The sequence below is a fragment of the Anoplopoma fimbria genome, chromosome 9 (assembly GCF_027596085.1).
Source record: "Anoplopoma fimbria isolate UVic2021 breed Golden Eagle Sablefish chromosome 9, Afim_UVic_2022, whole genome shotgun sequence".
Taxonomy (NCBI): Eukaryota; Metazoa; Chordata; class Actinopteri; order Perciformes; family Anoplopomatidae; genus Anoplopoma; species Anoplopoma fimbria.
The window spans coordinates 17,210,220-17,224,600 of NC_072457.1; the positions used below are offsets into that span (position 1 = coordinate 17,210,220).

General features: G+C 38.4%; 1 protein-coding gene across 1 annotated transcript; it reads left to right on the top strand.

Moving 5' to 3' along the window:
• The first annotated feature begins 5,709 nt into the window (after window positions 1-5,709).
• pold4 (DNA polymerase delta 4, accessory subunit) lies at window positions 5,710-13,864 on the top strand. The gene is made up of 5 exons (XM_054604410.1): window positions 5,710-5,847; window positions 8,713-8,828; window positions 9,449-9,532; window positions 10,316-10,427; window positions 12,720-13,864. Exons 2-5 carry the CDS (start codon window positions 8,723-8,725, stop codon window positions 12,742-12,744), a joined length of 327 nt encoding a protein of 108 aa, XP_054460385.1. The 5' UTR covers window positions 5,710-5,847; window positions 8,713-8,722; the 3' UTR covers window positions 12,745-13,864.
• Window positions 13,865-14,381: the final 517 nt, after the last annotated feature.

The following is a 14,381-nucleotide window of genomic DNA, read 5'->3' on the forward strand; positions in this document are numbered from 1 at the left end:
ACGTGTGTGCGTAAAAACAAAAAAGCTTGTGTTTGTGTATTTTCTGTAAGACTTAAAGAAATATAAAGCGATTCACAGAAAAATTAGGAACATTACACTGTGTATGGAATATTGATATAACGGCTGAACCTGATCTCCAAATGAAGCAGCTGTTGGTGTCTATGCTACAAGAATTACAGATGTTCGGTCCCCAAACGTGGCTGAAGTCTTCATTCTTATTTTGTGTTGGAAAAAGAAAGAAATTGATGTTTCAGGTCCAACACTGAGAGCTGTATCCAGATATCCAAGAGCTGTATCTCCTCTTCCTCATTCGTCTTCAGTCAATGCTCTCCTCCTGTGACTTCATGGATGATGTGGGCTCACAAGTAAACAGCGTTCTATCTCTTCTTTTTCTGTGTCTCTGTCTTCAGCCACTCTGCCCGTCTCTTTCTTCCTCCCTCTCTCCCTCTCTTGTTTATCTCCTCTCTCTCTGTCCCCCCCTCCATTAGCTAAACCACTCCTCATGGTCCCCCTCCCTCTTTCTGCTCAGCGCACCGTTGGACGTTCATGGTCAAGTTGTTCGTGCACAACATTCTGAGTTTTTAATCAAAAGCTCTGTCAAAAGTCAAAAATCTGCTTTCAGAGGTATTAAAAGGAGATTTTTTTTTGTTATATGGTTAGGCTGGCGACTAGAGGTCTCCAAAACTTTTTTTTTTTAATAAAGAGAAGACCCAATCCAAAAGGGACCAAGGACATAGACCCCCTAACCTGATCCTATTGGGCTGAATATCATTTAGACATCTAATTTATAACAATTTTATGGTCTTTCATTTTTTTCTCAGAACATCATGAATACTACTGGTGAATTTAGCTGGATCAACCTGTCAGCTGGATGTTTCGTACAGCGCTAACATACCAGTACATAACTTTGAATCAAAATGATCAAATTTCACCACTTTAGCGTAGCATATCAATTCTCTGATAAATATGAAATATTTGTTCGATTCAGATTGCTTTTTATCGCTCATGTTAAATGAGAGGGGAGGAGAGAGGAGTGGAACTCATCTTGTACAAAAGGCTGCTATCAACCCCGTCTATCAGCCTCTACATCCGCATACACACCACAAACCATATCCAGGAGATAACATTACACACTAATTCAATCACATCTGTCTTCAGTCTTTTGCCACCTACACTCTCTGAATACCTCCATTAAACAGTCACTTATGATAAGTCGATAATGGACTGCCATTGGATGTGAACCAGAAAGTGGTAATACATCAGTTTAGGTTGGTTGCAAACTGCAACCTCACCGCTAAATGCCACCAAATCATCCACACTGCAACTGTAAGAGATTTTAATGTTTTGTTCTACGATATAGAATACCCCTCTGGTGAATTTAGAAGTTTAACACGTCTGAAAAAGGGCGGTTGCTGACAGGTGTCTAAATGAGAGGAACAAACGTCATCACTAGAACACTACTCCTCCTTTAGCTTCTAGTCATGTGACCGTGGTGGAGTTCCTTTATAGCCTAATGTTAGCTTTATACTTCTGCTGGATTTATTCACTTCAGAAATCATAAAAGTGGAGTTTATCAGTGATTATCCTGCTGAGAAAAGTGTAAGAATCATAACTGTTCTGCATGTTAAGATAGAAAGCTTGACTGTTATTTCCACAACTATAAGCCTCTGATAAACAATCCCTGGATATCAATGTGAAGACAAAAGAGAAAATGGCATTTCTCTCAACACTCAAGCGTGCACACACACACACACACACACACACACACACACACACACACACACACACACACACACACACACACACACACACACACACACACACACACCTTAGATTAGATTATGCAGTAAGCGATCTATTTGGATGGAGGGATAAGGGAGATGTAGAGAGGGAAATACCGAGGAAGACAGCTACAGCACTGGTCAAAAAGATTTGTATTGATTATGATATTAATGACCAGAGAGAGAGAGAGAGAGAGAGAGAGAGAGACCTGCCACCCATCACCATCATCATTGGGTTAACTTCCATCATCATCACCATCATTTTCATTGTAAGGATTACATCCGTTGAGGCTTTAGCCACAAACATCATGCCAGTACACTCTGATCAGAACCCTGCGACCACTTTGTGTAATCTAATGGGAAACCAAATAAAGACTAAAGCAGAGTAAATGTCCTCCTGTCACTGACTGATGGGTTGAAGTGATGAGGAGTTCAGTCATCACTGCTTGCCGGTCTCTGCATGAATATATAAATAAATAAGTATTTTTACAATTTCACACAACTGCTATGATGGTTGTTATTAAATGAAACTGCTTTTAAAAAAAAAAAGCTGCTCTTGTCACTGGGTGAAGTTCTGCAGCCATGATATGTACTGTATGTAACATGTTTTTCACCTCACGTCCTGATATTTACTGAAAACATGCACAGAAACCTGACTGTGTTGGGACTTGATTTCATTTCCTGTCTGGCCTCTGATTCATGAACGTATGTGGCTCAACACAATCTCTTATTGTGGGTTTTTACAAAAGAAAAAAGGTCTGCATTGTTTAATTAGTATGTTTAAGCCTAAAAACAAGTTATTATTCTGGATTAAAACAAATACATATTTGATTTAAATCATAAATCATGGGTGAAGGATTTAAAAATCCCAAATTTTTCACCACTTCAGGAAATCTGTAAACGGTTCCCATGAAGCTTTTCTAGCATGGCGTAATAAGTCATTATTATCTCCATGTGAAGATTATCTGTATCTGTCTGTCTGCCCCGACTAATCCCATAAACCAATGGACCCATCAATATCTTTTGTGCTCATTTATTACTGTATGCTAATGGCCCTTTTGTGTTTGCGGTGATTCACACAGTTTGAAAGACATATTTTATTGATATATTTCTATTTCTATGCTGTCATTGACTCGTCATTAGTCAGTCATGTACTGTCAACCAGGCCCTTTTTCTAAACTTATCTTATAGTTTTGTTGCCTAGACCTAACTTTTATTTTGAAAGGACATTATACATGTAAAGCAGTGGAAACTGACATTGCCGTTGTAACGTTTGTAAGGGTCAATTGTGGTTTGTGTTGATTCAGTCAAACATTACAGCAGCGGTTGTTGCAGACATACCTGGTGGAGATGTTCTCTACTAATGCACTTTTCTAATAGGATTGTTTTTTCTAGTTGCTGTGATGAACTCTCTTCTAATGCCATATATATCAACGTTTGAGCTGAATAATATCTCAGCCATTCAGAAGGACAGGAGGTCTCCTCTGTTAGACTGCTGACGTAACCTAAAAGTTCATACACAAACAATGGTGTTCATTAAACTGCTGTTATTTTCTTTAAATTGCCATCTTTATGTAGACATAACGGGTGAACAACACAGCAGTCTGTTGAGCAGGTTCATATTCGAGGCTGGATTTGGTTTTTTTTTGTCATATGTGTAACTACAGATGTCAGTGTGATTTGAATGGCAGAGAATTTGAATTTTCTTATTTGTGGAACTGAAACATTTATGGTTTCACTTCAGCTTTCTATAGTAAGATAAATATTTCCATCTTATCTTGTATTGTGGAGCCTCCAAGCTGTCTGTACAATATGCATAGCAGGCATAAATTCTATATACCTGTAGTAAGTCAATAATAATGTCCTCTAAAGAGAGGCAGCAGAGGCAGAGAAAAAGAACTGCCACTGCCTGATCATGAGGTCACTATCCTTGGAGATCTCAGTTTAGAGTCTAAACTGAGAGATGCCAAGGTAAGTCAGTCTAAACTTTAGACTGACTTACCTTGGCATCTAATAATCTAAGAGCTTTTCTACAATCTTCATTTTACAAAGCTAATTTCTCACCCAAACATGAAGTCAGGCATAATTGACTAAATATGATCCATTGTTCTGCCTGTGATGTTTTTGACCTCGCTGTTAGTGACCATTGTCCCATTGTTTGCATTAGAAATGAAAAGGGAAACTAATTCCCACATAGTGGTCAGAAAACGTTTGATGGATCAGACGTTTTGACCTGAAGTTGACTCCCTCAAAATCCCTGATCTTGAAAATTAATTTAATAAGGTCTTACTTTGATTTAGATAAGCATGCGCCCCTTAAAAGTCAGAACAGAATGTTGCTCCTCTCCCTGGTTCACTGCTGAAACTGCAGAAACAAAGAATCGTGTCACTCTGTCGTCTTTAGACATTTGAGGTAAAAGTGCAATGCTGTTGTCAGAAAACCAAAAACGGACTATTATCTGCACTCGTTTACTAATTCCTTTTGTAACCTAAGTAAAGGCATCATTCCTTTATTTTAGAAGACTTCCTATATATTCTTCCTCTCCATAAAGGTGGTAGCAAATCTGAATTAAACAAGTATTGTCCAATCTCAAACCTATCTTGCCTTGCAAAAATACTTAATTCACAGTGGAAATCATTTTTATCCACTTATACTCTATTTCTTTAGGCCTAAGCATAGAAGTTGTGTGCTACTTCTTAAGTAATTAACAATATAGTCTCAGCTTTAATTAAGAAAAGACTGTGCTGCCCTTTTTATTGATTTAATGAAGGCTTTTGTCACAGTTGACCAATCTATGCTTTTACAACAACTTTTGGAGTTTTGACTGTGGTTGTTTCAGAATTATTTCTCTGATAGGTCGCAAGCAGTGGTGCCATTCATTCCTCCCATTTTTCAGGGTCTCTGAGTACAAGAAGGAAGTCTGGAGACACCATTTACTATTGTTGATTACTTATTGTGACCCATATATATATATATGCAAGGAAACAAATTCAAACTTTGACTTAATAAAATGTGGTTCGTCAGGAACCACAAGGATTGCGAGCCTTAAAGACCTGTGGCTCGTTTAAAATGAAATGATCCAGTGAAGTGATGTGTGAGAGAGTCTGCTTCAGAGCTGAGGGCAGAGAGAGGCTGAACATGAACCGTCGTGAGGTTCTGGGACATGCACCTGCTTGTTTAGCTGCAAATCTTATTTCCACGGGGATGTTAACCCAAGGCCGAGGTTTTAGAGGTGGGACTAACAGATAAGAGCCGAGGAACATCAGTCTCTGACGGACTGGACTTATAGTCACTTCTTAAAACACATTTTTACAGAATGGCTTTTATGTGATGTCGTCATTTTAATGTTTCATTTTCATCTGGTCTTAGTATTTATATATTAAATACTTATATTCGTTTGCTATATTTTACCTATTTCACTTGATTTTATTTATTTTGTTGGTTTATTTGATTGTCACTTGTTATTTCATTTAGTTTTATCCTAACGATTGTTCTTAATGTTTCTTCTATTGCACTGTTTTGCTGGCTTGTCTGTCGAAGCACTTTGTAAACCTTGTTTTTAAAAGGTGCTATATAAATAAAGTTATAATTATTATTATAATAGTGTGAGGGTGTGTTCAACATCGCAAACATTCTGCATAAGAACCATTAAGTGTGTTTTTTCCAGCAGACTGAACTCTTCAGTAGGAACAAGCAAATCTCTGAAAACGAACAAAGCAAGTTTACCAACCAAGCTCTATTTGGATAAAGATGTAAAACCAACTATCGCATGAAAACACATTTAAATGTATTTAAGTGACGCATTAACAGCTATTAAATAACTCTCATAAGACTAAACACCGTATCCACTGATCAACCAAACACGTGCTGATGAAGTGGTGTAACATGAGTGTGACGGCAGGAGGCAGCAGAGACAGAAGAAGAAGAAAAGAAGAAGAAGAAGAAGAAGGAGGAGGAGGAGGAGGAGAAGAAGAACCCGTCGGTGTTGTTTCTGCTGCAGGCTGAGAGAAGAGAAGACACATCGAGCAGGAACAACGTCTGCTGGCGCTCAGGCTGCTTCATCCAGGTAAGTTCAAGAGGCTGAGAGAGGAGAGCCGCGTGACGTCACAGGCTGTCCGTCAGACGCTACAATGAAGCGGACAGCCTGCTGCGTTCACTGTCGGGGACTCCGCGTCGGACACGGTGCCACTCTGGTTCAAAGAGTAGCGCTGTTGAAAGGTGGCTGTAGATGTTATAACCGGGTAATATAGATGTTATTACCGGGAAATGTAGATGTTATTACCGGGTAATATAGATGTTATAACCATGTAGATGTTATTACCGGGTAATGTAGATGTTATTACCATGTAGATGTTATAACTGGGTAATATAGATGTTATTACCATGTTATTACCGGGTAATGTAGATGTTATAACCGGGTAATGTAGATGTTATTACCATGTAGATGTTATTACCGGGTAATGTAGATGTTATTACCATGTAGATGTTATTACCGGGTAATGTAGATGTTATTACCGGGTAATGTAGATGTTATTACCGGGTAATGTAGATGTTATAACCATGTAGATGTTATTACCGGGTAATGTAGGTGTTATAACCGGGTAATGTAGATGTTATTACCATGTAGGTGTTATTACCGGGTAATATAGATGTTATTACCATGTAGATGTTATTACCGGGTAATGTAGATGTTATTACCATGTAGATGTTATAACTGGGTAATATAGATGTTATTACCATGTAGATGTTATTACTGGGTAATGTAGATGTTATAACTGGGTAATGTAGATGTTATTACCATGTAGATGTTATTACCGGGTAATGTAGATGTTATTACCATGTAGATGTTATTACCGGGTAATATAGATGTTATTACCGGGTAATGTAGATGTTATAACCATGTAGATGTTATAACCGGGTAATATAGATGTTATTACCAGGTAATATAGATGTTATAACCATGTAGATGTTATAACCGGGTAATGTAGATGTTATAACCGGGTAATGTAGATGTTATAACCGGGTAATGTAGATGTTATAACCATGTAGATGTTATTACCGGGTAATATAGATGTTATTACCGGGTAATATAGATGTTATAACCATGTAGATGTTATAACCGGGTAATGTAGATGTTATAACCGGGTAATGTAGATGTTATTACCATGTAGATGTTATTACCGGGTAATATAGATGTTATTACCGGGTAATGTAGATGTTATAACCATGTAGATGTTATAACCGGGTAATATAGATGTTATTACCAGGTAATATAGATGTTATAACCATGTAGATGTTATAACCGGGTAATGTAGATGTTATAACCATGTAGATGTTATTACCGGGTAATATAGATGTTATTACCGGGTAATGTAGATGTTATAACCGGGTAATGTAGATGTTATTACCATGTAGATGTTATTACCGGGTAATGTAGATGTTATAACCGGGTAATGTAGGTGTTATAACCATGTAGATGTTATTACCGGGTAATATAGATGTTATTACCATGTAGATGTTATAACTGGGTAATATAGATGTTATTACCTGGTAATGTAGATGTTATAACCATGTAGATGTTATTACCGGGTAATGTAGATGTTATAACGGGTAATATAGATGTTATAACCGGGTAATGTAGGTGTTATAACCATGTAGATGTTATTACCGGGTAATGTGTTGTATCTCTGTTATGCTGCTCATTCTGTACACATGACATCTATTGCATTCTGTCCATCCTGGGAGAAGGATCCCTCCTCTGTCGTTCTCCCATAGGTTTCTTCCTTTTTTCCTCCCTGTTAAAGGGGGTTTTTAGGGGAGTTTTTCCTGTGCCGATGTGAGGGAAGGACAGAGGATGTCGCATGTGCACAGATTGTAAAGCCCTCTGAGGCAAATTTGTAATTTGTGATTCTGGGCTATACAAAATAAACTGAATTGAATTGAATTAATGTAGATTCACCATGTAGATATGTATGACTCATTCTAAGCTAAAGGAAACACAACGATTCTTAGTTTCAGATTATTATACACTAATGAAAACATAGTAATGAATACTACATTACATTTCTGCTAATAGATCCCCTAAAATGCGACAACCTGGAGCTTTTGAGTAGAGAGTAAATGTAAGCGAAAAGGGGGACTAAGGTATATCCTGTAGTATTCTCAAACAGAAAGTGTGCTTACATGCCGATGACTTACTCATGTTCTTATCTGACCTTCAGTGCCCTTTAGGGATACAAACTTAACTCAAACTAGTCCAAACTCAATTCAAGTACTTTGGTGTTCATGTCCCTCGGGAACAGGCTGATTTACTCAGATCTAATATTAGTCCACTTCTCATTTGAATAAAGTCTGCAGTGTCAGGTAGTTTCAATGTGGACACCATTATGACCGCTCTAGTTACCTTCTACTTTAGCAAGGAATGAGTGCTCACTCTGCCTGCAGATATGCTCAGCCTGTCAGTCTAAACCATCCACGGCATATGTTATTGTCTTGTTACATTAAATGGAGACAACATCAACAGACTAATGACCCAGCAGCCATTATTTCATACCTGTAAATGATAAAAATATGAACAAAAATAAGAAATTACTCACTTTATAAAAAAATGTTTAAGTAGTTTATTTATAGTTTGTGTAGAATAAGTGAAATACAATTTTATTTTAGATTGCTACTGACTATTTTATCACAAAAATGAACAAAAAAAATTGTTATATTGCCTTTTCAAGGACATATATAGCAAATGACACAATTTTCAATTAAAAGTAAGTTCTTCTTTAACGCCTGTCTATATCCAGGGGTGTGAACCATTAGGGCCTGCTCTCCTCCCAACATGATGTTGTAGGGCTCCTCTCTCTATTTTTGGAAAAAATCACCAGACTATAAACGGCAAAGTAGAAGAGTAAAGTGTATGCCTGTGTGTTTGTTCTAGATCAGTCACCATGACAACCAAGAATGGATTGATAACTGATTCATACAAAGTGGTGAAGAAAGCAAGGAATGGGGTGAAACGAAAGAAGAGGCCTACTACTCCGCCGCCGCAGAAAGGTGAAGAGCAACACAGTGTTTGTATAGAGCTCATGTTTTAGCGAGCTATGTTCTGTGTTGTAGCTAATGTCCCCTTAGTCAAACAGACATTCATGGTTGTCAGTGAAATACAGATCTCCATCACCATCTGAGGATCATTAAAACGGCAAAAAATGATTTCCATATCTTCACAACTCTTCATATTTTGATTGTGTTCCCTTCAGTTCCAGGTAGCTTTTAACATGTATTTTCTACTGATACATGCCTTCTGTATTTCTCCTGTAAAAACATTATTATTATCATATTTGTGGGCTTCATGGCATCACTTGACGGATGTAATTGTAATTCCACCGTTAGGCCAATATTTAAATTAGCTCCAAAACCTGGCGCTCCTCGTTGGGGCTTGCTCTCTTATGAATAACGCACTGTCTACTTACTTTGCATTTGCCCAAATGATTGGTCATTGGAGTTCATGTTGGCTTTTATTAATGTAAAAAATGGTTACATTAAAAAAAATGGAACATTAAAAAGATAAATAGATATTTTCATTTCAATTTGAATTTAGATTTCAGTTGAATATTACCAATGTTAGAGCAGTGTTGTGATACAGTAGCATTGACTGTATCTTTCCATTGGAGCAGAGCCTGAAACTGACACGGTCCGAGAGGGGGAGCTGCAGAGACTCAGCCAGTTTGATCTGGACTGGAGATTTGGGCCATGCACAGGTAACATACCGACACATATACGCACTGTAGAATACCTGGCTTTGGAAGAAAGTGGCGTCAACTTAAAGATTATATTTCATCTTATAATATTATATTTATATTAGTATATATATTATTTTAACATAGATACATATATACTTAAATTAACAATCATTTTGTGTAACATGAGAAGTTTTGCTTTTAGTGACGAACCAACAGATAGTGATCACAAACTGTGCAGTTCCCCTCAGTCCACTTTTAGCTCTTTGCTTTGGCTTTACTTACTGCTGTGGGCGGCTGTGGCGTAGTGGAGAGCAAGGTAGTTCTCCAATCAGAGGATCGGTGGTTCGATACCCAGCCTCGGCAGTCGATGTGTCCTTGGGCAAGACGCTTAACCCCAAGTTGCTCCCGAAGGCTTGCCATCGCCATGCATGAATGTTAGTTAGAGTCTGATGGTGGCACCTTGCATGGTAGCCTGTCATCAGTGTGTGAATGGGTGAATGATATGTAATATACTACTGATTGTAAGTCGCTTTGGATAAAAGCGTCTGCTAAATGACTGTAATGTAATGTAATGTAATGCTGTGGTTTAGGCTGGACTGTGTTCATTGACTTTATGTCCATGTTTGACTACAGTATTTCCTCCATTGTCATCTCATTGCACAAAGCTGCATTGCTGCTGTTCTTCTGCACTATTATTGTACAGTAGTGCAAAAACAGCTTTTAATCACACGAATGGTTCATGGTACTCTCTCTCTCTCTCTCTCTCTCTCTCTCTCTCTCTCTCGCTCTCTCTCTCTCCAGGTATCAGCAGGCTGCAGAGATGGGAGAGAGCAAAGCTTCATGGTCTGAGCCCATCCGAGGAGATCAAAGAGCTGCTGCTGCAAACACACACTGACCCCGAGTACAACCTCAGGTAACACACACATATACATCTCCATTGTTGGGATCTCCAGAATATTTGAAAATGCCACACAATGCTCACTTTGTATTAACTCCTTTACTCACTATGTCATCCACCACCTCTAGCAATATACAGTAGGTAGCCTGTGTTCTTTATCCTGTAATGGCAGATATACACTATCATGGACATACACTGTGTAAAGGTAGTTTTAGGTGGTTTGAACAAAAATATCCTAGCTGAAAATAATAAGTATATGTCTCAAGCCTTCCTCCGTTATTACCCAAAGTGTGATCCAAATAGTGACATACCTCGATCCTCCATTCATTACATTACATTACAGTCATTTAGCAGACGCTTTTATCCAAAGCGACTTACAATCAGTAGTATATTACATATCATTCACCCATTCACACACTGATGACAGGCTACCATGCAAGGTGCCACCATCAGACTCTAACTAACATTCATGCAACATCCAGTCCACCGATGGCAAGCCTTCGGGAGCAACTTGGGGTTAAGTGTCTTGCCCAAGGACACATCGACTGCCGAAGCCGGGTATCGAACCACCGACCCTCTGATTGGAGAACTACCTTGCTCTCATTCGCCATTCCTGTGAGGTAGCTAAAGAACTTCATGGATGTCTTAGTTTGTCTGGCCTATCCCTCCCCTCATGTCCAATCTGGATAACCCGTGTTGGAGAGAAACCTAGTGTTAACAGGTGTGGCCGCAAAATGATATATTTGTACTGAGCCAATTGATAGCTGATGGAAATACAATGACTAATAATGACTCTAGAATTATGTGTCTAGGGGCATTATCCCTAAGTCATAATAATTCTGTTTAATAGAAATTGTTGGAGGCAGTCAACGCTAAAGTTATGTTTTTTGAATTATATAAATTACTTTCTCATAATGATGAACGAAAGGGGCCAGCTGAGGTGGTTCGGGCATCTGATCAGGATGCCTCCTGGACGCCTCCCTTTAGAGGTTTTCCAGGCACGTCCAACTGGTAAGAGGCCCCGGGGTAGACCCAGAACACGCTGGAGAGATTATATATCTCGTCTGGCCTGGGAACGCCTCGGGGTTCCCCAGGAGGAGCTGGAAAGTGTTGCTGGGGAGAAGGACGTCTGGAGGACCCTCCTTAGCTTGCTGCCCCCGCGACCCGGCCCCGGATAAGCGGAAGGAAATGGATGGATGGATGGACTTTCTCATAACACTTTTAACTTTTAAGTTAAACTATTTAGTCACGTATCCCTTACCACAGATCAAAAGATTTAGCTGTCATTCAAATGACTTATCAAACTGTGTGAGGTAGAATGTTATCTACTTAAAAATATCATTAGGTGTGGTATAGAGCACAAAGATTGAAGATTGAATCAAAAGTTTCAGATTCCTGTTGTCATGGCTATGATTGGACGGATACACTAATTGAGTTCCCAACCTTTTTCTATCATTGAGTGAACTGACTAAGTGATATGTTTTATGTATATTTCTTATTATATTTAATGCATAACAATAGCAGTTGTACAGATACGTTGTTCTATTAACCTAAATAGTAAACAGTAATTATTTCCTGTACATGTTGCATCAAATATGACTTGCTATTATTTTAAGCAGCTTTTAATACAAGTATCTGTCTGTATTATGTATCCTTTAATGTTAAACAATTATATTTATACTAAATAAGCTTATTTTCTGACAATGTCAGTGTGCTTGGTCATTGTTCTATGAGCCCTTTTTTTAATCAGAGGAGGGCCAGAGCTTAATGTGGTGGACTGTTTATCATACAAAAACAGGAAACATTGATTTTTGCCACCAGCTGATGATGCTGCTTCTTCTCCATCAGCAGATACTCACCTTTCCTTTAGCAAAACTGTCTTCATTCCCTGGTTTCTATATACCTAGATAGAAACACGATCTCAGTTCTGTTTTCTCTAAAATATCTTAAATCTTTACTTGAATAACATTGAAATTATGTTTGTGTTGAAATAACTTTGAATTGATTTTAATGCGTGACTCTCTGCCCACTCTTGTCAATGAAGTCTGGTGAGCAATATTTCGGCTTAACTTCCCCGTCCTGTTCTATCCACTGCTGCTTTACCCCGCCTTCAGGTGGCTCTTTCTGACAGGGACTGAAGCTGTTATATCGCACTCTTTAAAGACAAGACGCATACATACAGTCCCACTTCAAAAAATCTGAACGAACCCTTTCAGTTATTTCCAAATTTAGCACAGCTAGCGCTGACTCAGCCTGTGCTAACGTTCACTAGTTTTGTTGGTAATGATTGTGTTCTTTGTCTTTCAGCCTGTGGAGCGGATATCCTTTGTGAGGAAGATGTCGTAAGACAGAGAAAAGAATGCAGATTCCAACAAAAGTCAAGTCAATTATGTTTCAGCCCAAATCACAATTGTGTCTCTCAGTGGGATCTACTTTTTATCCTTAAGCCCCGAAACAACTCTGCAAAAAAAGATGAAAAGATGTAACAGGGGAAATTATTCAAAGAGGAAAGCTCAATAAAAGCAGAGGGGTCAGAACGACAGCAGAACACCCAGTGTGTGTGTGTTTGTCTTGCAGTTATACTATGTTGTCTTCATGCAAAGTTTGTATTTACATCTTTTATTAAAAAAAAAGAATTATACAAAAAATACTGGCTTCTTCAATCTTGTGATGTATAACGGAGTGTATTTGACTTCTGAGGAAATGAATATGGTTTGATAATATGCCCCCTCTTGTATCGCCCATGTGATCTACACACTAACATACATTTGCTTCGTCTTTTTATTGCTGACCTAACTTAACACAGTCTCTCTCAACTCCAGGCTCTATGTGAGGCAGATAATAAGTGAGTGAATGTGTTCTACAATGCTACCAATAGATGGACACATTGGAAGAGTTCAGCATTCATTCAAAGTCAGTTATTCTATGTTGGTGGTTAAAGGGATGGTAATACGGACGGGAATATGGTTATTGGAACATATTCTAAAACATATACACGCCCTCGATTTCTTCATGGATCTAGTGTGTCCAGGTCATTCAGAGTGCAGTTGGAAAAAAAACTACTCTTCAAGTTTAAGGGGAGAGCCCTATGAAACTTCCCTAGCGATTAGCAATTTTTTTTGTATAACAAGTTTTCTGAAAATGTACGTTGGAATATACAACAAGGTATTATCTTATACAATATGTGCTAATATGTGATATGAATTATATATGAACAACCCCCTCAGAGTAGAGATATGAATGGAACTTGAACATTTGGTGTACATATGTGATAAAAAGGGCGGCTCTGGCGTAGTGGAGAGCAAGGTAGTTCTCCAATCAGAGGGTCGGTGGTTCGATACCCGGCTTCAGCAGTCGATGTGTCCTTGGGCAAGACACTTAACCCCAAGTTGCTCCCGAAGGCTTGCCATCGGTGTGGACTGGATGATGAATGTTAGTTAGAGTCTGATGGTGGCACCTTGCATGGTAGCCTGTCATCAGTGTGTGAATGGGTGAATGATATGTAATATACTACTGACTGTAAGTCGCTTTGGATAAAAGCGTCTGCTAAATGACTAATGTAATGTAATGTAATAAAAAAGTAATTTTGAGAAAATTGGTCTTTAAAGATGTTGTAAATTAAATACATTTCAGGTAAATGGTTTTTAGATATCAACATGTAACTTCACTAGTTATTTACTTACATTAAGATAACATTTTTTTTTGTATGACAATTTTTCTGAAATGTTATGTTTAAATACGCAAATGAGGCATTACTAACGATTACTTTTGGTAAAAAAATAAATAAACTAGTATAAAGTAATAAAGTAGTAAATGAGCCCTGGATGTGCATTTAGGACGTTTTCTTTCTGTAATGAAGAACACACGTCACTGGCCCGCGGACGAAAGGCGCGTGTTTAATTAATGCTGGTCTTTAAAGCGCTCCTCTCGGGAAGCTGTGCGGTGTTCCGCGTTGTCGCCAAACACGCA